The following is a 27,960-nucleotide window of genomic DNA, read 5'->3' on the forward strand; positions in this document are numbered from 1 at the left end:
TAGCTTGTTGTGCTGTGTAATGGTGTGTATGCATCTGCAGGATGGTGCGGTGTGTGCAGGTAAGGTGGTGCTGCATGGTGTGCTGGCATGTATGGCCTATACGGATGTGGAGCAGGGGCTTGTGGTTGTTGCTGGAGCACAAGTGTCTGAAGCAGTTCGAACCCATTCTTAATGGTGTTTGTGATGAGTTCAATATTGTTGTTCACCCGCTCCAGGTTCTCACTGGCACGCTTCTCTGACTCCTCCATGAGCTGCAGCATTCTCCTCTTTATCTGGAGATCCTCCTGCACGGCTGCATCCGCTGGGGACCTCCTCTTTAGCCTGTCACCTCTGTGGCTTTCGAGTTTTGCCTTAAAAAACAAAGTGAATAGATTTTAGAATGCATCACCACCCAGTAGCAAACACTTTACAACAACACCCTAAAGCAGTTTGTATTTTTAAGCCCTGAAGAAGGCCTGGACTGAGGCCGAAACATGTTAGCTTTTTTAATGTTCAAAATGAACTAGCTATACTGATTAAAAGCTTTTTATGGAAGAAGAAGAGTGCCTTGGACATCCTTTATCCACTTGCAACACCCTAAAGCAACATGAACATATCGAACGTTACACCGTGTCAGCTTTGAAGTAGCATAACATATAACTCACAGCAAGTAGCCCTTCAAGATTGAAACCATGAGCTTGCTTACCTGAAGCAAATTTCTCCGACGGTTGACCTCTGCAGCAGACGGATTAGACATGGTGGAAGCCGGAGAAACTTCTAGTTCGACAGGCGACCAGGGAGAATCAGATGTCGAGGAGGAGGCCGAATCTTCCACCATATCAGCACTCTCGATGCCCGATGGGATGTTGTCGGTTCCAGGCAATCCACCCCAGATCTCTTCGCACAGTTCAAAGAATATTAGAACCACACGTCCGTGGCCACTCCGACACCCAGAGTCGACGGCATGCCGGTATTTATTTCTTATCCCCTTCAGTTTTGCAGTAATCTGGGCCTTTGAGATGTTGCTGGGGTCGTGAGGAAAGTCCTTCCCTGCAGCCATGTCCCCGGTGGTATACTGCTGCCGAAAGGCGAGCGTAATATCTCCGTACTTGGTTTGGCATGTCTCCCAGTCCACATTCTCCTGATATTTAGAGGTTTTATAGTTCAGAGTCACTCGCAGGAGTAACTCCACCTCGTCATCGGTCCAGACGAGAGAGTCGTTTTTTCCTCGTGTAGTCGCAGCCATTTTCTTCTTCTTGTTGTGTGAAGGGTAGAAGAAGGGGTTTATGCGCATGCGTCCGTGCCAAGATTTTTTTCTTTTATTGTTCTCGTGTCTCCGATGGGACTGTCTTACAGCGCACATAGAGGTGTGGCATGTGTATTGCATCGTTTTCAGCAAGCGTTGCATTGCCATATGAACCTGATATTTTTCTGATCCATTGCCCATGTGGACGCGATATTTAAAAAAAAAAATCTCGTTGCCGTTGTCGTGTGGATGTAGCCTAAATTGACCGTAGGTGTGAATGTGAGTATGAATGGTTGTCTGTGTCTATGTGTCAGCCCTGTGATGACCTGGCGACTTGTCCAGGGTGTACCCCGCCTGTCGCCCGTAGTCAGCTGGGATAGGCTCCAGCTTGCCTGCGACCCTGTAGAACAGGATAAAGCGGCTAGAGATAATGAGATGAGATGTTCATTTTGAATGTGATGTCAGCAACATGTTTCAGAACAGTTGGAACAGGGGCAACAAAAGACTGAAAAAAGTTGTGCAATGCTAAAAAAAACCAAACCTAATTTTGTTAATTCGCAACAGGTCAGTAATACAGTGCTCAGTGTAAATGAGTACACCCCCTTTGATAAGTAACATTTTAAACAATATCTCAATGAACACAAACAATTTCCAACTTATAACGTGAAAGTAAGGTTAATAATATAAACTTAGATTACACATTTTTCAGTTTTACTCAAATTAGGTGGTGCAAAAATAAATACACCCCACAACAAAAACTACTACATCTAGTACTTTGTATGACCTCCATGATTTTTAATGACAGCACCAAGTCTTCTAGGCATGGAATGAACAAGTTGGCGACATTTTGCAACATCAATCTTTTTCCATTCTTCAACAATGACCTCTTTTAGTGACTGGATGCTGGATGGAGAGTGATGCTCAACTTGTCTGTTCAGAATTCCCCAAAGACAATAATTTCTTTCCACCACAAAGGTGAAGGCTACAAGAAGATCAGCAAAGCTTTACTTATCAGTCAGAATACTATAGCAAAAGTGGTACAAAAATTTAAGAAAGATGGAACTGCAACCATCTCACAGAGACGTCCAGGTCATCCATGGAAGTTAACACCTTGACAGGAGCGTCTTCTGATGAGAAGGGTTGAAGAAAATCGGCATGCAAGTTCACTGCAGTTATCTAAAGAAGTAGAAAGCCAAACTGGGGTGACTATTTCCCATGACACAATACGGCATACACTGCAGAGAAATGGCATGCATGGATGCTGTCCACGAAAGAAGCCTCTCCTAAAGCCTGGGCACAAAAAAGCCTGCCTAGAGTTTGCCAGGGTCCATGCTGACAAAGATGAAGACTACTGGGACTCTATACTCTGGAGTGATGAGACCAAGATAAATGTTTTTGGAACTGATGGCTTCAAAACTGTATGGCGTTGCAAAGGTGAGGAATACAAAGAAAAATGCATGGTGCCTACAGTGAAACATGGTGGTGGCAGTGTCCTTATGTGGGGCTGCATGAGTGCTGCTGGTGTCGGGGAGCTGCATTTCATTGATGGCATCATGAATTCACAGATGTATTGCTCTATACTGAAAGAGAAGATGCTACCATCACTCCATGCCCTTGGTCTTCATGCACTTTTCCAACATGACAATGATCCTAAACACACATCTAAGTCCACTGTTGAATTTCTGAAGAAGAACAGGGTGAAAGTGATTCAGTGGCCAAGTATGTCTCCTGATCTGAACCCAATTGAACACCTATGGGGAATTCTGAAGAGACAAGTTGAGCATCACTCTCCATCCAGCATCCAGTCACTAAAAGAGGTCATTGTTGAAGAATGGAAAAAGATTGATGTTGCAAAATGTCGCCAACTTGTTCATTCCATGCCTAGAAGACTTGGTGCTGTCATTAAAAATCATGGAGGCCATACAACGTACTAGATGTAGTAGTTTTTGTTGTAGGGTGTATTCATTTTTGCACCACCCTAATTTGAGTAAAACTGAAAAATGTGTAATCTAAGTTTATATTATTAACCTTACTTTCATGTTATAAGTTAAACAAATGTTATATTAAACTTTGTCTTTTCAACATTTTGGAAATTGTTTGTGTTCATTGAGGTATTGTTTAAAATGTTACTTTTCAAAGAGGGTGTACTCATTTACGCTGAGCACTGTATGATTGGGTATAAAAAGAGCATCCCAGAGAGGCTGAGTCTCCCAGAAGTAAAGATGGGGAGGGGTTCGCCGATCTGTGAAAGACTGCATGGGCAATATCGTGGAAAAATTAATAAATTAACACCTTGAGACTGTTAGAAGAAAGCAAGCAGAAATCCAACTTTATTATACTCTTGAAAGAGCAGGCCATCAGCAGTGAAAACAGTGAATCACAAAATGTTTCACCCAGAGAAGTGCTTTCTGTTATCACACACTCTGTTTATACAGTCACAAATCCTTAGCATGCTCTCTCTCACTACCTCGCTATCCTCACTATCTTTACATGTACACATGCTTACAAGAACCTTGCAGAACAGAATAGTGTGACATAGCAACAGCATTCCTTACCTTATATAAACATGAAACACAATGTTTCTGTAACATGACTTCTCTAAAAATCACTACTCTGCAATTTTCCTCTACAGCAAACAGTGCAACAATTTACAACCCCAATTCCAAAAAAGTTGGGACAAAGTACAAATTGTAAATAAAAACGGAATGCAATGATTTACAAATCTCAAAAACTGATATTGTATTTACAATAGAACATAGACAACATATCAAATGTCAAAAGTGAGACATTTTGAAATTTCATGCCAAATATTGGCTCTTTTGAAATTTCATGACAGCAACACATCTGAAAAAAGTTGGGACAGGGGCAATAAGAGGCTGGAAAAGTTAAAGGTACAAAAAAGGAACAGCTGGAGGACCAAATTGCAACTCATTAGGTCAATTGGCAATAGGTCATTAACATGACTGGGTATAAAAAGAGCATCTTGGAGTGGCAGCGGCTCTCAGAAGTAAAGATGGGAAGGAGGATCACCAATCCCCCTAATTCTGCGCCGACAAATAGTGGAGCAATATCAGAAAGGAGTTCTACAGTGTAAAATTGCAAAGAGTTTGAACATATCATCTACAGTGCATAATATCATCAAAAGATTCAGAGAATCTGGAAGAATCTCTGTGTGTAAGGGTCAAGGCCGGAAAACCATACTGGGTGCCCGTGATCTTCGGGCCCTTAGACGGCACTGCATCACATACAGGCATGCTTCTGTATTGGAAATCACAAAATGGGCTCAGGAATATTTCCAGAGAACATTATCTGTGAACACAATTCACCGTGCTATCCGCCGTTGCCAGCTAAAACTCTACAGTTCAAAGAAGAAGCCGTATCTAAACATGATCCAGAAGTGCAGACGTCTTCTCTGGGCCAAGGCTCATTTAAAATGGACTGTGGCAAAGTGGAAAACTGTTCTATGGTCAGATGAATCAAAATTTGAAGTTCTTTATGGAAATCAGGGACGCCGTGTCATTCGGACTAAAGAGGAGAAGGATAACCCAAGTTGTTATCAGCGCTCAGTTCAGAAGCCTGCATCTCTGATGGTATGGGGTTGCATTAGTGCGTGTGGCATGGGCAGCTTACACATCTGGAAAGACACCATCAATGCTGAAAGGTATATCCAGGTCTAGAGCAACATACAGTATGCTCCCATCCAGACGACGTCTCTTTCAGGGAAGACCTTGCATTTTCCAACATGACAATGCCAAACCACATACTGCATCAATTACAGCATCATGGCTGCGTAGAAGGGTCCGGGTACTGAACTGGCCAGCCTGCAGTCCAGATCTTTCACCCATAGAAAACATTTGGCGCATCATAAAACGGAAGATACGACAAAAAAGACCTAAGACAGTTGAGCAACTAGAATCCTACATTAGACAAGAATGGGTTAACATTCCTATCCCTAAACTTGAGCAACTTGTCTACTCAGTCCCCAGACGTTTACAGACTGTTGTAAAGAGAAAAGGGGATGTCTCACAGTGGTAAGCATGGCCTTGTCCCAACTTTTTTGAGATGTGTTGTTGTCATGAAATTTAAAATCACCTAATTTTTCTCTTTAAATGATACATTTTCTCAGTTTAAACATTTGATATGTCATCTATGTTCTATTCTGAATAAAATATGGAATTTTGAAACTTCCACATCATTGCATTCCGTTTTTATTTACAATTTGTACTGTGTCCCAACTTTTTTGGAATCGGGGTTGTAAGAATAACGTTCTTCAATGTAAAATTGCAAAGAGTTTGGGGATAACATCATCTATGGTACATAATATTATTAAAAGATTCAGAGAAACTGGAGAAATCTCTGTATGCAAGAGGCAAGGCTGAAAACTGACATTGGATGCTTGTGATCTTCAGGCCCTCAGGCGACACTGAATTAAAGGCAGACGTGTCTGTAGTGGAAATCACTTTCTGGGCTCAGGAACACTTCAGAAAAACATTGTCTGTGAAAACAGTTCATTACTGCATCCACAAATGCAAATTAAAACCAGAAATAAACAATATCTAATATTCTCTGGGCCCGAGCTCTTTTACAATGGACTGAGGCGAAGTGGAAAATTGTCCCGAAGTCTGATGAATCAAAAGTAGAAATTCTTTTCAGAACTCATGGACCATCCAGCTTGTTGTCAGTGCACAGTACAAAAGCCAGCATCTGTGATGGTATGAGGGTGCATTAGTGCACATAACATGTGTAGCTTGTACATCACAAGGCATCATTAATGCTGAATGATATATACACATTTCAGATCAATATGCTGCCATCCAGACAAAATCTTTTTCAGGGAAGGTCTTCCTTCTTTCAGCAAGACAATGCCAAACCACTTTCTGCACATATTAAAACTGCATGGCTCCATAGTAAGAGAGTCCGGTTGCTAAACTGGCCTGCCTGCAGTCCAGATCTGTCTTCCATTTAAAACATTTGGTGGATTATGAAGTGCAAAATATGAAAAAAGGAGACCCCGATTTGTTGAGCAACTGAAATTGTACAGTGGGGCAAAAAAGTATTTAGTCAGTCACCAATTGTGCAAGTTCTCCCACTTAAAAAGATGAGAGAGGCCTGTAATTTTCATCATAGGTATACCTCAACTATGAGAGACAAAATGAGAAAAAAAATCCAGAAAATCACATTGTCTGGTTTTTAAAGAATTTATTTGCAAATTATGGTGGAAAATAAGTATTTGGTCAATAACAAAAGTCCATCTCAATACTTTGTTATATACCCTTTGTTGGCAATGACAGAGGTCAAACATTTTCTGTAAGTCTTCACAAGGTTTTCATACACTGTTGCTGGTATTTTGGCCCATTCCTCCATGCAGATCTCCTCTAGAGCAGTGATGTTTTGGGGCTGTCGCTGGGCAACACAGACTTTCAACTCCCTCCAAAGATTTTCTATGGGGTTGAGATCTGGAGACTGGCTAGGCCACTCCAGGACCTTGAAATGCTTCTTACGAAGCCACTCCTTCGTTGCCCGGGTGGTGTGTTTGGGATCATTGTCATGCTGAAAGACCCAGCCACGTTTCATGCAATGCCCTTGCTGATGGAAGAAGGTTTTCGCTCAAAATCTCACGATACATGGCCCCATTCATTCTTTCCTTTACATGGATCAGTTGTCCTGGTCCCTTTGCAGAAAAACAGCCCCAAAGCATGATGTTTCCACCCCCATGCTTCACAGTAGGTATGGTGTTCTTTGGATGCAACTCAGCATTATTTCTCCTCCAAACACAAGTTGAGTTTTTACCAAAAAGTTCTATTTTGGTTTCATCTGACCATATGACATTCTCCCAATCCTCTTCTGGATCATCCAAATGCTCTCTAGCAAACTTCAGATGGGCCTGGACATGTACTGGCTTAAGCAGGGGGACACGTCTGGCACTGCAGGATTTGAGTCCCTGGCAGCGTAGTGTGTTACTGATGGTAGCCTTTGTTACTTTGGTCCCAGCTCTCTGCAGGTCATTCACTAGGTCCCCCCGTGTGGTTCTGGGATTTTTGCTCACAGTTCTTGTGATCATTTTGACCCCATGGGGTGAGATCTTGCGTGGAACCCCAGATCGAGGGAGATTATCAGTGGTCTTGTATGTCTTCCATTTTCTAATAATTGCTCCCACAGTTGATTTCTTCACACCAAGCTGCTTACCTATTGCAGATTCAGTCTTCCCAGCCTGGTGCAGGTCTACAATTTTGTTTCTGGTGTCCTTTGACAGCTCTTTGGTCTTGGCCATAGTGGAGTTTGGAGTGTGACTGTTTGAGGTTGTGACAGGTGTCTTTTATACTGATAACGAGTTCAAACAGGTGCCATTAATACAGGTAACGAGTGGAGGACAGAGGAGCCTCTTAAAGAAGTTGTTACAGGTCTGTAAGAGACAGAAATCTTGCTTGTTTGTAGGTGACCAAATACTTATTTTACAGAGGAATTTACCAATTAATTCATTAAAAATCCTACAATGTGATTTCCTGGATTCTTTCCCCCCATTCTGTCTCTCATAGTTGAAGTGTACCTATGATGAAAATTACAGCCCTCTCTCATCTTTTTAAGTGGGAGAACTTGCACAATTGGTGGCTGACTAAATACTTTTTTGCCCCACTGTATATCAGACAAGTATGCAACAACATTTGTCTGTCAAAACTGCAGGCATTGGGCTCCTCAGTTCCCATACATTTGTAGAGTGATGTTAAAAGTAGACATGATACAACACAGTGGTAAACATGCCCCTGTCCCAACTTTTTTTTGAAACATGATGCTGATATTAAATTCAAAATGAGCATATTTTCAAAAAACAATAAAATTTATCAGTTTCAACATTTGATGAAGGAGTGTCTTTGTACAATTTTCAGTGAAATATAGGATTTACATGATTTGCAAATTATCACATTCTGTTTTTATTTACAGTTTACACAGCAGCCCAACTTTTTTGGAATTGGTGTTGTCCATCAATAGCTTGCTTGCTGTACTTTCAACTCTCACTGACTTGGTCACTTTCAGTCATTGCATTATCCAGGTAGAGACACACCCTAGATAACTGCCTGGCCAAAAAAAAAAAAAAAAAAATCACTATTTGAATTTAAATAAGCAAATATATCAGAGACTTTGATTAGACCATTACTGCAGTGATTGTGTTTCAGCTGACAATTCTTTTAACCCTAACTGATGCAGTGAGTAGCTTCTCATTTCTTAAACAAACATGCCAAAAGATGTATCCTGTGTTCATGGAAAAAGATGTTACTGTGTTTCAGAAGGGTCAAATTATTGGCCTGGATCAAGCAAAGAAAACAACTAAGGAGATTGCTGAAATGACTGGAATTGGGTTAAGAACTGTCCAACACATTATTAAAACCTGGAAGAATAGTGGTGAACCATCACCTTCATGGAAAAAATGTGGTTGGAAAAAGATCCTGACTGACCATGATCAGAAATCATTGATAATAATAATAATAATAATAATACATTTTATTTATAAGCACCTTTCAAGGTACCCAAGGACACTGAACAGTAAAAAACAAACAATAAAAAGCAAAACAATAAAATAACAACAATAATAAAATAATAAGAAATCAATATCACTGGTGAAGTCGAATTGTTAAAAAAAAAATGACCAGAAAACTTATGACTATGTTTAATATGCCCCTTTTCCACCAAAGCAGTTCCAGGGCTGGTTTGGGGCCAGTGCTTAGTTTGGAACCGGGTTTTCTGTTTCCTCTGACAAAGAACTGGCTTTGGGGCCAGAAAAACCTGTTCCAGGCTAGCACCAACTCTTTGCTGGGCCAGAGGAAAGAACCGCTTACGTCAGCAGGGGGGGGAGTTGTTAAGACTGATAACAATAGCAAGACCACGAAAGGTCGCTATTTTTAAGCGACAAGAAGCAGTAGCTGTACAAACGTGAAGTCATCCATTATTGTTGTTGTTGCTGCTTCTTCTTCTCCGTGTTGTTGTTGCTTCGATGTTCATGCCAAGGTTTATGCAAACGCAGCGACATAACTGACGTATACAGCGATATAACTGACATATACAGCGACATAATGACGTGGCTCCCCTTAGCACCCCAAGCTATGGAAAAGCAAACTGGTTCTCAGCTGGCTCGCAAGTTGAACGAGTTGTGAACCAGCACCAGCACTGGCCCCGAACCAGCCCTGGAACTGATTTGGTGGAAAAGGGGTAATGGTGAATGTAAGAGCATTTCCATACTCACAATGTGAAGAGAACTCAAAGGACTGGTACTAAACATCTATGTGGCCATAAGAAAACCACTTGTTTGTGTGACTAATCAGAAGAAAAGGCTTCAGTTTGCTAGGGAGCATAAATATTAGACTCTGGAGGAATGGAAAAAGGTCATGTGGTTTGATGTGTCCAAATTTATCTGATTCCTGAGTGATGAGTGTGTCAGGGTGAGAAGGGAAACATATGAAGCGATGCATACATCATGCATTAGTGGCCACTGTACAAGCCTCTGGAGGCAGTGTTATGATCTGTGGTTGCTTGGTCGGGTTGAGGCTCAGCAACTTTATGGGGCAATAAAATAAATTCAGCTGGCAACCTGAATGTACTGAATGACCAGGTTATCACATCAATTGATTTTTTTCTTCCCTGATGGCAAGACATAAAATTAGGGCTCAGATTGTGAAAGAGTGGTTCAGGAACCATGAGGAATCATTTTCACACTTGAATTGGCCACCACGGAGTCCCGAACTTAACCCCATTGAAAATGTTGGGATGTGTTGGAGAAAACTTTACACAGTGATTTGGTTCTCCTATCCTCAACACAAGATCTCAGTGAAAAATTAATACAACTCTGGACTGAAATGTGAAATTGCATAAGTTTATCAAAACAATGCTACAGCAAATGCATGCTGTAATCAAAGCGAAAGGTGGTCCAAACAAATATTAGTGGGTTTTTTTTGGGTTTTTTTTGGCAGGGCATTGTAGTATGGCAGTTCATCACATTGCACCATGCATGCACTTTCACACACAGTTACACATGTAGGGGCAATTTATCTTTGCCAGTCCACCTAGTGGCATGTTTTTGGAAGGTGGGTAGAAACCAGAGACCCCAGAACCATAGGTGCTAAAGCAGGCAACTAGACTTGCTTGAAATTCTTGAAGATGTTTCACCTCTCATCCGAAAGGCTTCTTCAGTTCTGTCTGACTAGTGGGGAGTTCCAGGTATTTATCCTCTAGTGGACCAAAAGCAAACCTAAGGAGAGTTGTTGAGGTCATATGGCCTCAACAACTCTCCTAAGGTTTGCTTTTGGTCCACTAGAGGATAGATACCTAGAACTCCCCACTAGTCAGACAGAACTGAAGAAGCCTTTCGGATGAGAGGTGAAACATCTTCAAGAATTTCAAGCAAGTCCAGTTGCCTTCTTTCGCACCTACAGTTTCTGATGACCTGGATGACTGAGAAACTTCACAGACAGAAAAGGGGAGAACATAAACTGAACAGAAATTCCAAGCAGACAGTAAGACTAGCTCAGGAATCATACCAGGGACCTGAAGTTGTGAGACAGAAATACTACCCACTACACACTGCCTGTACTTTCAGCTGTTTCATTCAGTTTTAAATTGCAATGTAATATTATGAAATATATTTTTTCATACTTTGACTCATAAAACGATCAGAAGACAAAGATTCAAGCACATATCAAACAGTAGTCTAATATATTGTGGTTATAGGTAGTCCTAATGGTCCCTGTAAAAATTATCCTCAGCAGCTGTTCCTGTGCTTAAGTATAGAATCAGGTATAAGCCTGACTCTCTGAATGGCTCCACATGCTGGAAAAATGTGAAAGTTGTATAGTTGGCAGGTTGTGCTGGAGTTTTCATAATTTTGGTATCAAGACACAAAGTACAATTAAAAAAAATTGTACAGTAGTTTGCTCAGGTGAAGTGTATGATGACAGTTATTTGTGATTTAAAGAAATAGTTTTTAGCCTATCATCATACAAATGTTTACTGAAAAATGTTGCAGCCAACAGGCAATTACAAAAATTTGCTATTGCTGCAAAGTTGTGTTTTAAAGATGATAGTCTCTAAAGTTAATTATCTTTCCTCTAAGCCTTTTGGTGGAGATGGCTGGTGTGATACAATCAACAACAGAGCCTACTGTCAATACGATGGAGGAGATTGCTGTCCATCCACTCTTTCTACCAAAAAGGTAAAATTAAACCCTTTTAAAGGGAGCATTTTAACACAATGATCAGGCTGGGAAAGTAATAAACCTCTGTGACTCATGGATATGGGCATTCAATGATATTCTCTTGCTCTGTCTTCCTCAATGTTATCCTGCAGTTCAAGATTTGTGGCTGCACTTTTCCTTACATGTCAGCTAAGTCATTTTTCATATCTACTCAGGTAAAGGTCAGAATCCCCCACAGAGATTAGTGAGCTTAGGGCAAAAAGGGACTGGTGTAAATAAATGACCAGCCTAAACAGGTTTTATTAGGCCTAGACCAGGTGTCAGTGGTCATGGGAGACTGTAAAACAGTGCTTTTTAATGAGCAGATGCAGAGAAAATTAAATAAACAGTGAGGGGAAGCATCCTGCCACCATGGGTCCAGCAGGAGCTGCTGCTTGCATGTTCATACAGGCAGTGGAAAAGCGCTGGACATGTTGATCGCAGCACTCCATTTTAATAGTGTCTAGGATCAGTGCCAGACGTGAGGGCTAGAACAGGAGAATAGAGAGAGTAGCCTACTCTGAAGTTTCTTACTTGCTCAAAGTATTATGGGTATGACATACTGTAACACACACGAATTATGTTGTGTGAAATCTTGATGCACATAGAAATCTGTCTAATTACTAGGTCATTTTGTGATATTACAGTAGAGATGCAGTACAGACAAAACAAAACAAAAATAAAGTTTAGCTAGATGTAATAATAATGTGTCCTTGATGTTTCATCACTTATCTGTGTGGTTTCATGAATGACAGGAGACAGCATTTATAACATTCACATGAATTAGTCTCATGGTGTCAGCTCTTGTGAACCAGCAGGTTACCTTCTTGTGCATGTGTGCATGCATGCTGAGATCTTCCAAAAGTCACAAAGTAACACAGTTGGGTTCCCTCCATTCACATTTTATTTCCTCCACATGGAAGAGATTCTTCCTGTGTGCTACCTGTTTGATGTATTACACAACTCTTGCCTTTTGACTGACTAGTGGACCAATGGCTACATAAGACTAGTGTAATTCATGGGCATATTGCATATTAACCATCTTAAAGATGCAGTGTCTAGCTCAGACAACCATTGTGCTGACTGTGCAGAAATGATGACTCCAACAGAGCATGTTTGGCTGGCAGAGTTAGTCCTCATGTGAAGTCAAATCAGCCTGCTGGTAACAAAGTTCAATCAGTAACAGTCCAGAAAGCAATCTGAATTAGTTTCTCTGCAAATTAACAGCCTGACAAGGCTCAGCTATTTCAAAATAACCCTCTTTCAAGCCCAATTACTTTTCATTCTCCCAAGGCCATGTTTCAGGAGCACAAGGATGCTATGACTACATTCATATCTGGAAGATTTTTCCAGGCTGATAGTGACCTAACAGTTGAACCACCATGTTCAACTCTAGTCTCTGCAATGTCTGAAAATTGATCTGGGCCAGCCTCTTCCAGCTGTCAGGCACTGCTTACAGCTCTGAACTAGCCATGGCTTCCAGAGTCTTTCTCTAGGGCTACAGTTGTTTTTCAAAGTGCTAGAGTGACTTAGAATAGTTGCCACCCTGTCACACCCTGTGGCAAACATTATGCCTGCCAATCAGATTTGGCAAGGTGAGGGGCACAGGTTTTAACTTGCTGGTTTCTAATCAACCAACCATTCGAGAGAAATAGTCAGCATGGATATATACATGCTTGTGAGTAGTGTGATAGCTGGGGCAGAGGGGCCACGTGGTGTAAAATCAGTACACATCAGTCAACTGGAGTTGAGAGCAGTGCTCATTATTTATTTATTTATTTATTTATTTATTTTCATTTTGAGACCTTGCCATGTGTTGGTTCACTCAGACAATGCTTTGACAATCAGCTACACAACATCAGGGTGCCATGAAGTAGAGAGGGACCACCTTGCACAGAATCTCCTAATGTGCACATATCCACATTTATCTTCAGTCAGATCCAAGTCATCAGCAGGGGAAGTACAACAGTGACTACCTTCACCATCTACTGTACTTGTTTTTCCTGTTCAGTGTATTGCCCAATTTGGGATCATCCCCTTGTGCTCGAGTCCATGAAGGCGCCTCCTAACAGTTTCTGAAATACACAAACCAGCCCATCTGGCACCATGCCACAGTCACAGAGATCACACATTTCCCCATTCTGTTGTTTCATGTGAATGATAATTGAAGCTCTTAACCTGCATCTGCATGATTTTATGGATTGTGCTGCTGCAACATAATTGACTGATTGGATAGCTGCAAGAATGTGCAGGTGTTCCTAATACAGTGGATGGTGAGTGTCTGTATACATTTGTAGAACTCCCTAAGGTAAGATGTGACACTGAAGCACTGAGACAGGTGAGACACTGCAAAAGCTGAATATAAAAATAACCCAGCAACTAAACAGCTTTGTTAAACACACACACACACACACACACACACACACACACACACACACACAAATAAATAAATAAATAAAAAATTAATCAGACACAGGTCTGATCGTTTTGCCACTCATCTTCCCCATCCCTGCCCTCCATTCACAAACTGGTGCTCTACCCTGCTCCCACTGCCACATACCCCCACCGCCCAACTCAGGCCAGGGAGCCATCCGGCCTGTAGTTGATCCCCCCCAATGGGAAAGCTAGTCTGCCACCATCATCTCTGCCTGTGGACGACCTTGAACTTAAAGGGCTTCAAAGCTAGATACCAACAGGTGATCCACAAGTTGGCATCCTTCATGCGGTGGAGTCACTGGAGCAGGGCATGGTCTGAGCAGAGGGTGAAAGGGCACTCCAGCAGGTAGTATCAGAGGGTGAGGACCACCCACTTGATGGCCAGACACTCCTTTTTAATGGTGCTGTACTTAGTTTCTCAAACCAAGAACTTGTGGCTAATGTACAGTACCGGGCGATCCTCCCCCTCCACCATCTGGGACAAAATGGCCCCCAGCTCTCTGTCTGATGCGCCAGTCTGCAAAACAAAGGGGAGAAAGAAGTCAGGAGAGTGTAACAGTGGCCCACCACACACTGCAGGCTTTACTTGGGTGAAATCTCATTGGCATGGCTCCATCCAGTGGACTGGATCTGGCACCCCCTTTTTAGTGAGATCAGTCAGCAGGCTGGTGACCTCAGAATACTTAGGCACAAACCTACAATAATATCCAGCCAGCCCAAGGAACTGTCTCACCCCCTTTTTGGTCGTGGGTCTTGAGCAGGATGCAGTTACTGTGGTCTTGTCAATTTGGGGATGCACCTGCCCATGACTCAAGTGGAAGCCCAGATATTGTATTTCTACCTGACCACTCGCAAACTTCTTTGGGTTAGCCTTGAGTCCCATGCACCTTAACAGCTCCAGAACAGCCCTGAGGTGTTTTACATGCTGTGGCCAATCTTTGCTTTACATAATGATGTCATCAAAATAGGCCACAGTAAAGGTGGCATGTAGGTGAAGGCTTTTGTCAACAAGCTGCTGGGAACATCGCCAGGGCCTGATTAACTGAAATGGAAGGGTAATGAATTGGTGTAAACCAAAAGGGGTGAAAAAGGCTGTTTTTTCAAGGGATAGGGGACTCAAGAGGGCTCTGCTAATATCCCTTTGTTAAATCCAGTGTCAAATAAAAATGAGCTGCGCCTAACCGATCAAACAACTCATCAATGCGAGGCACTGGGTACATGCCGAATTTACACACCATGTTGACCTTTCTATAGTCCACACAGAACTGGACTGACCCATTGGTCTTGGGGACCAAGACCACCAGGCTGCTCCAGTTGCTGTGTGACTCCTTGATTTTTCCCATTTCAAGCATGGCCTTGAGTTTGTCCCAAACTACAGTTTTCTTGTGTTTAGGTAAGCAATATGGATGGCTACACACCACCACTCCTGAGGACATCTCGATGTGTTGTTCTCTAAGTTGGGTGTGGCTGGGAAGAGGCAGGAACACATCAGAAAACTCTGCTTGCAACTTGGCAACCTCTGTGAGTCAGGACAGCAAGAGGTGGTCTCCAGAGGGGACTGGGGCAGATTGAGTGGCTACTTTCATTTTTACCTCCGGCCCCAGCTCCTCCCTCTCCTGAACTACTGTTACCAATGCCACAGAGACCCCCCCATTCCATAATTTAAGCAGCTTGAGGTAGTATATCTGCTGCACCTTGACTCTATCCATTCATTTCACCTCATAGTCGATGTTCCCAATTCACCGTGTGACCTCAAAGGGCCTTTACCACTTGGCGAGCAATTTAGAGCTTAATGTGGGCAATAACATGATGGCTTTATCCCCGGTGTGAATTCTCAAAAGTGCACAGCCCTGTTGTACAACCAGGACTGATGTTCTTGCTCCTGCCACAAGTTCTCCTGGGTTAGGTGACTGAATGGGTGTTGTTTGCACACAGGTTGAGAATGTATTGAATTTTACTTTTACTATTAGAAAGTCCCTCCTCCAGATTTTCTCATAAGATGTCTTGGACACCATGAGGTTTATGTCCATCCAATTATTCAAATGGGGAAAAACACTTGGAGGCTTGTGGAACCTCAGGTACTATAAATAACAGGGGCTCAATCTGTTTATCCCAGTCTGAGCCATTTATCCCACTTAATTTACGAATTAAGATTTTTAAGAGGGCGGCACGGTGGTGTAGTGGTTAGTGCTGTCGCCTCACAGCAAGAAGGTCCGGGTTCGAGACCCGTGGCTGGCGAGGGCCTTTCTGTGCGGAGTTTGCATGTTCTCCCCGTGTCCGCGTGGGTTTCCTCCAGGTGCTCCGGTTTCCCCCACAGTCCAAAAGACATGCAGGTTAGGTTAACTGGTGACTCTAAATTGACCATAGGTGTGAATGTGAGTGTGAATGGTTGTCTGTGTCTATGTGTCAGCCCTGTGATGACCTGGCGACTTCTCCAGGGTGTACCCCGCCTTTCGCCCATAGTCAGCTGGGATAGGCTCCAGCTTGCCTGTGACCCTGTAGAACAGGATAAAGCGGCTAGAGATAATGAGATGAGATGAGATTTTTAAGAGTTTGGTTAAATCGCTCAATCAAGCAGTCTATCTGTGGGTGATAAAAGCTTGTGCAGATTGTTTTAACCCCTAGTAACTCAGAGTTTGCAAAGGGTGTGTGACATAAATGTAGTGCCCTGATCATTCAGGATTTCTTCTGGAATCCTGACTCAGGAGATAATTTTAAAATGGTGCCTCTGCAACATTATGTTATGCAGCAGTACTGCTTCCGGTTATTGCATTACATAGTCCACCAGGACTAAAATAAAGCAATATCCTTGTGCAGACTGGTCTAATGACCCAATGAGATCCATCCTAATTCATTCGAAGGGGATTTTGATTAGGGGAAGAGGACGCAATGGCATTTTTGGGGTAGCCACTGGATTTACCAGCTGGCATTCATGACATGCTGTACACCACCTACGTACATCCCTGAGAATTCCTGTCCAGTAGAAATGGGCCATGAGACAGGTCAGTGTTTTAGGATAACTGCATGAATGTGCAGGTGTTCCTAATAACGTGGAATGTGAATGTATGTATACATTTGTAACACTCCCCCAGGTAAGGCAGGACACTGGGACAGGTGGGACATTGAAAAAGTTGAAAATAAAAGAACCCAGCAACTAAACAGCTTTGTTAACGAGGCGCATGTGCGCACGCACACACACACACACACACACACACACACACACACACACACACTGCTTTGCCCAAAGCTCTCCTCCTCTCTGCTTTCTCTCTCCTTATTAGCCCTTGGCTGTCACTGGAAGACACACACACATACACAACATTAATCAGACACAGGTGTAATCGTTTTGCCACTCACCTTCCCCAGCCTCGCTCTCCATTCACAAACTGGCACAGGACGACTCCCCGCTGACTCAACATTCAAAGAATTTTTTCTTGGTGCATTGCTCACTCTATTGTGTTTGAAGGTTTTTTTTTGTTTTGTTTTTTGTTTTTCAATTAGCACAGGGGATATTGACTGAAACAGTTTGAGAACCACTGCACTAACGTGCTTTTAGCAGCTATGATATCAGTTTATATGCAAAATTCAAGCCCCTTAAGCCTCTTATATTGTTATATGATGATATATTACTAACCTACTCACAGAAGGCATAACAAGTAGAAGAGCTTTCACTACTGTGTCACTACTGTGTAAACAAATATTGACGTAATGAACCAGAGTAATGTACATTAAATTGCACATGGATTATTATTAATAGTGTACTTTTTATCCCATTTATTATCTCGTTATGTTCTTAATCTTACCTAGTAAGAGAGTGGCACAGTTTTTCCACTTTGTTTGCCATTGCCATGGGAGTCAGAAGAGAGCATGGTTTCAGGATCTCCACAATTGGCTGACATTAATCCACCAACCAGTCTTTATTATATACATTATATTTTACAGAACTTAAGTGATAGCAGCCTAAGTCAGATTTACATTATTAAGAGTATTATCCTCAGCATTATAAGAAGGTGTTCGTCTGATGCCTTTCCTGTTGTTATCACATTACCTATTTTATGTTATTTATTTAAAGTGAGCCTTGATACAGAATCAGACTGCCCCCCCCCTCCCCCCCGGATATCGGCCTGATACATACAGCACTTTGAATGTGAATATACAGTATATTTAGATATTCTGTGTTTGAGTGAAAAGAAAAGCAGTGATGAATTCATTTGCATGTTATTTTATCTCATATTTTCCTGACTTGTACAGTGTAAATGTTAGATGTACAGCTAGAGTGGGTTCAGAAAGTATTCAGGCTCCTTGAATGTCTGCCCACTTTATCAGAATCAGAATTACTTTCTTAATCCCCAGAGGGAAATTCAAAATTGCTACAAAGCTCCTGAATCAGAGAAGAAGTAAACATGTCTAAAAATAGAAGATAAAATCGTCTGAAAAAAGAATAAAAATAAAATAAAATAATTTAAATTAAATAAGTTCAATAACTTCAAGTAAAAGCAAAATGAAGTGATTCTATTATTGTTATAGATTTAATTTCAAATGGATTAAATTGATTATTTATTATATTCTTTATTATACTATGTCTTTACATGGTAGGGTATACCGCAGCCACCGCACCTGGCAGGCATTAAGGCCTGCTCCTTTTGTGTGGTGGCTAGCATAGAAGTCGCTCCCCTCAGACATCTTCAACTAAAAGCAGAGCTGCACAACGAAGACCTGTAGACTTCACAAGGTTTTCAAGTGGGCACCCCACCTCACCGGTGTTTCGTCAACAAGCCCACGACACCTCAGTGGGGCTTGGCAGCAGAACCAGCATCCTGGAACTGCTCCCTCTGTCATTCAGGAACCTGCCATGCAACTCTGTCCCCCCTCTTCTCTGCCAGCCTGGCTTAGCCACTGGTCACTTCTTTTTAGCCACAGCCACCTGGATGCCTGTTCCGCCTGCTTTGAGATGCTGTTCACCAAGTTCTTACGGGTTACACCCCTAACCCCAAGCCGTCCTAGTGCTCTCCAAAGGGACTGCCCTGGGAACCCCCTGCAACCCACCTCCACTGGTAGGTTCCAGGTTCTCCACCCCCTCTGCTGGCTCTCTACAAGGAGGGGCTGGTACTTCCCCAGCTTGTGTTCGTGTGCCTCCTCAATCCTCTCCTCCCAGGGTACCGTTAGCTCTATCAAGGCCACCTGTTTTGTTGCATGGGACCAGAGCACGATATCTGGTCGGAGGCTGGTGACTGCAATCTCTTCAAGAAACCTGAGTTGCCTACCCAGGTCAACTCTCATTTCCCAGTCCTCTGCTGTGCCAAGAATACCTGCACACCTGTCCTCCCTGCCTGCTTTCTCCCCAGGCCTGAGAAAGCTGATGAAGCAGGGCCCTTTGTTGTGGGCCTTGATTATTTTCCGCTTCCTCGCCTTCTCCAAGCCATCGGCCAGTTGCACCAGCACTTTATCATGGCGCCACCTAAACCTTCCCTCGGTCAGGCTTGCTTTGCAGGATGACAAGATGTGCTCCAGGTTCGCTGGTCTCTTACACTGTGCACAGAAGGGATCCTCTGTCAGCCTCCACCTTTGCAGGTTAGTTGGTGTTGGCAGCACATCATACACAGAACTCAGAAGGAACTTCAACCGATGCCCCTCCATGTTCCAGATGTCCTTCCAACTGAGGTATCTTCCCCGGACACTGTCCCACTGGGTCCAGTACTTTATACGGAATCCCATTTGGCCCTGGTGCAGATCCTCCCCTAGCCTTCCGGATGAAGTCATTAACCTCCTGCCATCTAAGCTCTCCATCATCGAACGAAATGGCTGGCTCTTCTGGACAGCTCAGCTTTCCTTCCAGGTTTAGCGCCTCCTCTCGCCTTGGACCACTGTGCACCTTACAGAGGTGTTCTTCGACCTCCTCCCTCGAGGCATTCAGCACTCCTGACCTTTTCACTCCAAGGAGTTCAGCCAAGTACTTAAAAGGATTTCTGGTGAATTTCACCCTCTCCTTTTCTCGCCTCCTTCTATTCCTCCGCTGGCACTCTGCTCTACGCAAGATCTTCATGCGCTCCCTCAAGACACCTCGCATCTCTGTAAGTGCAGGTTTTTCCTCATCAGGAGCTTGCCGGAACGCCTTCCTAAGTCTTCTTAGGTCACCTCTGAGCTTTGCGATCTCCCTTAAGCATCTATTTTCCTTAGTCTGTTGAGGGCCTCTGCACCGTACCTGCTCCATCCCGAAACGCTCTACTCCCATACTCCAGATGATAGTGGACATTGCTTTCAACTTACTTCCGCTACTGCCAGCAAGAACAGACTCAAGGACTTGATCTACCTCCCTGTCAAAGGACTTCCAGTCTTTCCTGGCTACCGCTGTTGGCCACCTCACTGGTTTTCTCCTTGCCTCCCCTTCCTCAGCGGCTTGCTTTCGCTGACCTGTTCCCTGGCTGGCTTCCCTTTCTTGTTGTTGGTCGTCATATACGATGTTATCAGTTGCAAGGATGTTGGCGCCTTCGTTGTGGGCCTGGAGATTCTGAGTACTGTGGTTAGATACCTGACCCTGCCTCTCCTCTGTCTTACCAGGTTGCCCTGTGCGTTGCACACAACTGTGGCGTAGACAGCCCATCCTGCTCTGGTGTATCTTCAGACCTCTATTGCCTTTGCAGACCTTTCCACATCTACAGACTCTAGTTGTTCCATTGTTCTGAGTTGTTGACCTTTGACCGTCATCCGTAGTCATAACTGATGTCTGTCCTATAGGTCGCTCATCCTCCTCCGCTCTCGTGCGACCTAGGGGGTATCTTATTTACTATATTACTTACTTACTTACTTACTTACTTACCTTATTATTTATTATATTCTTTATTATACTATATTCTTTATTATAAATGGATTAAATTATTCTACACACAGTAGCACATAATAACAAAATGAAAAATGTTTATTGAAATTTTTGCAAATATATATCAAATCAAAAACTAAAATCTCATTTAGAGAAGTACTGGACTCTTTATTCAGTGCTTTGTAGAAACATCTGTGGCAGCAGTTACAGCTTTTTTTTACAGTCTTCTTGGGTCTCTGCAAGCATTGTACACCAGGATTTGGCCAGTTTCTCCCATCCTTCTGGGGAGATCCTCCCAAGCTCAGTCAGATTGTATGGGGAGTTTCTGTGAACTGCCAGATTCAGATGCTCTTTTGAGGTTCAAGTCTGGGCATTAACCGGTCCTGTCAAGGACAGTCTGAGACTTGTTTTGAAAGCATTTGAATGATTTCTAAGTTGTATGCTTCAAGTTGTTATGCTGAAAGATGGACCTTCATCCCAGTCTGATGTTGTGTCATGCTGGAGCAGGTTTTCATCAAGGACCTCCCTGTATTTGGCTGCATTCATCTTTACCTCAATTCCCTTCACCATAGGGATGCTATTACCAGTTAATGAGTGGTGCCTGTTTTTTTTTTGTTTGTTTGTTTTTTTGTTTTTTTAAACTGCCACATGTAGTGTCAGTAGGTTCTTCCATCTCTATGGTGTACTTCTGAAGTTCTTTTAGACTGGCCATTGGGTTCTTAGTCACCTGGACAATGGCCTTCTTTCCCAAAAAAACAACAACAACAACAACAAAAGCCCACCTAGTAATATTTCATCAGGTTTGCAGTTTTGGGGTTTGTTACTTTCCAGAAAGATGACATTCCAAAAAGAGGGTCCTTTAAGTATCATTTCATTATAATGCCTATATAAATTTCCAAGATTTTCTTTTAATAATAATGGACAAAAAATTATTTAAGAATGACTTAAAACATGCAATGACAGTAGAACATAGATTTCATCGGAATAGATCAAGTGCTCTGACATTTTATTTATATATATATATATATATATATATATATATATATATATATATATATATATATAATGTCAAAGCACTTGATCTATTCCTATGAAATCTATGTTCTACTGTCATTGCATGTTTTAAGTCATTCTTAAAAAAAAAAAAATATATATATATATATATATATATATATCCATAATCTGTAGCCACTTATCCTGTCCTACAGGGCCACAGGCAAGCTGGAGCCTATCCCAGCTGACTATGGGCGAGAGGCAGGGTACACCTTGGACAAGTCACCAGGTCATTGCAGGGCTGACACATAGAGACAAACAACCATTCACACTCACATTCACACCTACAGGCAATTAGAGCCACCAATTAGCCTAACCTGCTTGTCTTTGGACTGTGGGGGAAAATGGAGCACCCAGAGGAAACCCACACAGACACAGAGAGAACATGCAAACTCTGCACAGGAAGGCCCTCATCAGCCACTGGGCTTGAACCCAGAACCTTCTTGTTGTGAGGTGACAGTGCTAACCACTGCATCACCATGGTACACTATGAAGTAACATATGGGACATATATGGAATTATGTGGTAAACAAAAAAAAAGCATGAAAAGAAAAAAACAAAATATGTTTCATATTTTAGATTTTTCAAAGTAGATTGAAATTTATCAAAATTTATGCACGACAGTGCTAACCACGACACATCAATTCAAGTTTATTTTTATAGCTCTTTTAACAATAGACATTGTCACAAAGCAGCTTTACAGAAAATTAAAAACTTTAAACATTAGCTAATTTTATCCCTAATCTATGCCCAATGAACAAGCCTGTGGTGATGGTGGCAAGGAAAAACTCCCTCAGACAACATGAGAAAGAAACCTTGAGAGGAACCAGACTCAAAAGGGAACCCGTCCTCATTTGGGTGATAACAGACAACGTGATTATAAATAACTTGCTACTATTACAGTGTCCTATATAGTCACAAAGTATAAATATGTAACTAGGAAATTCATTATAGTTTGAACATGAAGTATGTTTTGTTGAAGTTATAAACTGTTCATTGATGGAAACTTAAGTGTTAGTCCGGGAGCCAAAGGCCCAAATTTGGCTGAACCTGGCTTCGTTGGTTAAAGTTTTTTTTTTTTGCTGTTTGTTGTTGTCCAAGGTCTACTCATTAAGATAAGAGAGGGTGCCCGGTGATATCCCTTGGGCAATTCCGGATATTGGCCCTTTATTGTTGGATGTGCTGCAGTCATAGCCTAAATTCTGACATTTTGACATTCTTCACTTTATGTTCACCAAAGTCTATATCTCATCTCATTATCTCTAGCCGCTTTATCCTTCTACAGGGTCGCAGGCAAGCTGGAGCCTATCCCAGCTGACTACGGGCGAAAGGCGGGGTACACCCTGGACAAGTCGCCAGGTCATCACAGGGCTGACACATAGACACAGACAACAATTCACACTCGCATTCACACCTACGGTCAATTTAGAGTCACCAGTTAACCTAACCTGCATGTCTTTGGACTGTGGGGGAAACCGGAGCACCCGGAGGAAACCCACGCGGACACGGGGAGAACATGCAAACTCCGCACAGAAAGGCCCTCACCAGCCCCGGGGCTCGAACCCAGGACCTTCTTGCTGTGAGGCGACAGCGCTAACCACTACACCACCGTGCCGCCCCAAAGTCTATATATCATACTTATTTTTGTGTTTGTTAACATAATAGGATGAGTTTAAGGCCTGGGGGTGGGGTTCCAGCCATGGTTGGGGGTGTGGCCATGCAATTGGGGGTGGGGCTTATACCAAAAAGCCCTTTATTACTCTATTACTTTGGTTGTTAATGCGAGCCTTAAATTATTAGGCATACACTCCATTGTCATCCTTGTGTTTACTTCTGCAGGGGCATATGAGGGACACAATTAGCTAATTCAAGCCAACTTGTGTAGCTATCTTGCTAACTCTGTCAATCACACTGCCCCCAAAAGATCACAGCACGCATAAGCTAAGCAGAGAAACTATTTGACTGTAATCATGAAAGAGCAGTGACATGTACTCACTGCTCACCAGTGAACTAGACCCATAGTTTCACAACACTGGCTAGCACACCCAACTCTCACCTAGTAAATGCTAGTCACTGATTTTTTTAAGCTAATACATTAAGCTAATAGATTGCTTATTTTAACGATATTGACTGTTGAAATAGTAATGTCCCTGGTTCCCTAGTAAAATTCAGGGCATTGTCCCCGATTATCATCTCAAAAGTCTGTTAACCTTACCCTCACCCCCACTCCAAACCACACTGCTTGTGGACTGAGAGTCATGTGCACTAGCCAGTCCACTGACTAGCATGACTTTTAAAACGTTGGGCAGTAAGGTTTCCTTAAGCTAATACATTAAGCTAATAGATTGCTTATTTTTACGATATTGACTGTTGAAATAGTAATGTTCCTGGTTCCCTAGTAAAATTCAGGGCATTGTCCCCGATTCACCCCCACTCCAAACCACACTGCTCTTCCACTGACTAGCACGACTTTTAAAACGTTGGGGAGTAAGGTTTACTTAACATTCTCCTCTGTACTAGCTGGCATCCAGTACATAAGCATATTTTTACAGACACTAAGCAATGGCAAAGGGTTTAGAGGGTTTTTTTTTCATCTGAACTCTTAGTTCTTTCCTTAAATAGTTTTTGTGTTTTTTGTGTGTGTTTGCATACTGTATGTAATTATTTTACATAATTATTGCTCATTAGTGTGTGTGCATGTGTATGTGTGTGCGTGTGCATGCATGCATGCACGTACATGCTTTATGTACTGTAGTTCTTGTATCAAAATTGTTAATTTTGCAAATTTATGAAAGGGTCAATTACACGTTTGACTAATTTGAATGACAGTAAAGCGTGAATACTGTACAGCCAATTTGGTTAATTGAAAATCAGTATCTTTTGCTATTCTTGTGTGTGTGTGCGCATGCTGTATATGCCATTTTGCATGCTTGATATATTGCATACTGTAGTTTTACATAGTGGATCACTGGTGTGAGTGTATATACATGCTGTATATAGTTCTATTGCATGCTGTATATAGTTCTTTTACATAGTGGATCACTGGTGTGAATGTATATGCATGCTGTATATATTTCTATTTCATGCTGTATATACAGTAGTTCTTTTACATAGTGGATCACTGGTGTGAGTGTATGCATGCTGTATATAGTTCTATTGCATGCTGTAGTTCCTTTACATAGTGGATCACTGGTGTGAGTGTATACATGCTGTATATAGTTCGTTTACATAGTGGATCATTGGTGTGAGTGTATGCATGCTGTATATAGTTCTTTTACATAGTTATTGGTCATTAGTGTGTGTGTGTGCATGCTGTATATAGTTCTTTTGCATGCTGTATAGTTCTTACATAGATATTGATCATTATTTTGTATTAACTGTAGAGTTTATGTAATACTTGTATAAAAATCGCTAATTTGGAAAAGTTATGAAAGGGTTAATTAATCCACATTTGATGTATTTGAATGACAAATATAGAGAAAAATGTGAATACCTATCAGATACAGCCAACTTGGTGCATTTAATATCAGTATTTACACTGATATTATTTTTTTTTTATTTTCTTCCATTATTTGGGCATATAGGGCATTAAAGGGTTAATATATTAAATTGCCCAAGGGATATCACCGGGCACCCTCTTAAATCTTGAAGAGCTACCTCAAATCTATAAGATAAAGCAAAAAAAAAAAACTTTAACCAAAAATTCCGGGTCCGACCCCATGGCTCCCGGACTATGTAAAACTGTTCATGACAACTGTAGTCCTAAAGTTAGCAAGTTAACTGTAGTCCTCAGCCATAAAATCATGACTGTAAGTGTCCAGAGACATCTTCCAATTGCGACTTTCGACTCTCCATATGGGGCTGTCCTCCACAGGAGCAACATGATGAGACTCTAGCCAGATGTAGGGCATCAGGATGGATCAGGCAGGTCCGAGGAGCAAAAGAGGTCAGCATCTCGAGCTCAGGATTGACATGTAACTGGATGCTGTCAATCCCCCACTCACTCGCTCACTCACTACACCATCGTGACATGCATTTTATATATATATATACGTACATACATATCAGAATCAGAATCACTTTATTAATCCCCAGAGGGAAATTCAAATTTGCAACCAAGCTCCTGAATCAAGGAAGACATAAACATGTCTAAAAATAGAAGATAAAATAGTCTTTAAAAAAGAATAAATAAAAATAAAAATTTTTTAAATAAGTTCAATAACTTAAGTAAAAGCAAAATGACGTGATTTTATATACAATGATTCATATATATCTCGTCTCGTCTTGTCTCATCTTCTTCCTCTTTATCTAGGGCCGGGTCGCGGAGGCTGCAGTCTAAGCATGGAAGCCCAAACTTCCCTTTTCCCAGACACCTTAGCCAGCTCCTCGGGAAGAACACCGAGGCGTTCCCAGGCCAGCCGAGAGACATAGTCCCTCCAGTGTGTCCTGGGTCATCCCCGGGGCCTCCTCCCTGGGGGACATTCCTGGAACACCTCCCCAGGGAGGCATCCAGGAGGCATCCGAAAGAGATGTCCGAGCCACCTCAGCTGATTCCTCTCGATGTGGAGGAGCAGCGGCTCTACTCCGAGCTCCTCCCGAGTGACTGTGCTTCTCACCCTATCTCTAAGGGAGCGCCCAGCCACCCTGCGAAGGAAACTCATTTTGGCCGCTTGTATCCATGATCTTGTTCTTTCGGTCATTACCCAAAGCTCATGACCATAGGTGAGAGTCGGAACGTAGATCGACCGGTAAATTGAGAGCTTCGCCTTTTGGCTCAGCTCCTTCTTCACCATGACAAACCAGTAAAGCGACCACATCACTGCGGAGGCTGCACTGAACTGCCTGTCGATCTCACGCTCCATCCTTCCCTCACTCGTGAACAAGATCCCGAGATACTTAAACTCCTCCAATTGAGGCAAGACTTCTCCACCAACCTGGAGAGGGCAAGCCACCCTTTTCCGGTTGAGAACCATGGCCTCGGACTTGGAGGTGCTGATTCTCATCCCAGCCGCTTCACACTCGACTGCAAACTGCCCCAGTGCATGCTGAAGGTCCTGGTTTGAAGAAGCCAACAGGACAACATCATCTGCAAAAAGCAAAGATGAAATCCTGTGGTTCCCAAACAGGATTCCTTCCGGCCCCTGGCTGCACCTAGAAATTCTGTCCATAAAAATTATGAACAGAACCGGTGACAAAGGGCAGCCCTGCCGGAGTCCAACATGCACTGGGAACAGGCCTGACTTACTGCCGGCAATGCGAACCAGAGTCCTGCTCCGTTTGTACAGGGACCGGACAGCCCTTAGCAAAGAGCCCCGAACCCCATACTCCCGAAGCACCCCCCACAGAATATCATGGGGGACACGGTCGAATGCCTTCTCCAGATCCACAAAGCACATGTGGACTGGTTGGGCAAACTCCCATGAACCCTCGAGCACCCTATGAAGGGTATAGAGCTGGTCCAGTGTTCCGCGACCAGGACGAAAACTGCATTGTTCCTCCTGGATCCGAGGTTCGACTATTGGTCGAATTCTCCTCTCCAGTACCCTGGAGTAAACCTTCCCTGGGCTAAAAAGTGTGATTCCCCTATAATTGGAGCACACTCTCCGGTCCCCTTTCTTAAAAAGAAGGACCACCACCCCAGTCTGCCACTCCAGAGGCACTGTCCCTGACTGCCATGCGATGTTGCAGAGGCGTGTCAACCAAGACAGCCCCACAACATCCAGAGACTTGAGATACTCAGGGCGGATCTCATCCACCCCCGGTGCCTTACCACTGAGGAGCTTGCAAACCACCTCAGTGACTTCGGCTTGGGTAATGGACGAGTCCACCTCTGAGTCATCAGTCTCAGTCTCCTCAATGGAAGACATGATGGTGGGATTGAGGAGATCCTCAAAGTATTCCTTCCACCGCCCGACAATGTCCCCAGTCGAGGTCAACAGCTCCCCACCCGCACTGTAAACAGTGTTGGCAGAGTACTGCTTCCCCCTCCTGAGGTGCCGGATGGTTTGCCAGAATTTCTTCGAGGCCGACCGATAGTCCTTCTCCATGGCCTCCCCAAACTCCTCCCAGTTCCGAGTTTTTGCCTCCGCAACTGCCCAAGCTGTGGCACGCCTGGCCTGCCGATACCCATCAGCTGCCTCAGGAGTCCCGGAGGTCAACATGGCCCGATAGGACTCCTTCTTCAGCTTGACGGCATCCCTTACTTCTGGT

General features: G+C 42.9%; 1 protein-coding gene across 1 annotated transcript in view; it reads left to right on the forward strand.

Annotated features, from left to right (window-relative positions):
• Window positions 1-27,960, forward strand: part of pappa2 (pappalysin 2) — a 312,855-nt gene that overhangs the window by 279,573 nt on the left and 5,322 nt on the right. The window contains exon 22 of the mRNA XM_060931153.1: window positions 11,325-11,423. Within this exon, the coding sequence (XP_060787136.1) occupies window positions 11,325-11,423 (99 nt within the window). The remainder of the gene's footprint in view (window positions 1-11,324; window positions 11,424-27,960) is intronic.

Source organism: Neoarius graeffei, chromosome 1, assembly GCF_027579695.1.
Source record: "Neoarius graeffei isolate fNeoGra1 chromosome 1, fNeoGra1.pri, whole genome shotgun sequence".
In the NCBI taxonomy this organism is placed as follows: Eukaryota; Metazoa; Chordata; class Actinopteri; order Siluriformes; family Ariidae; genus Neoarius; species Neoarius graeffei.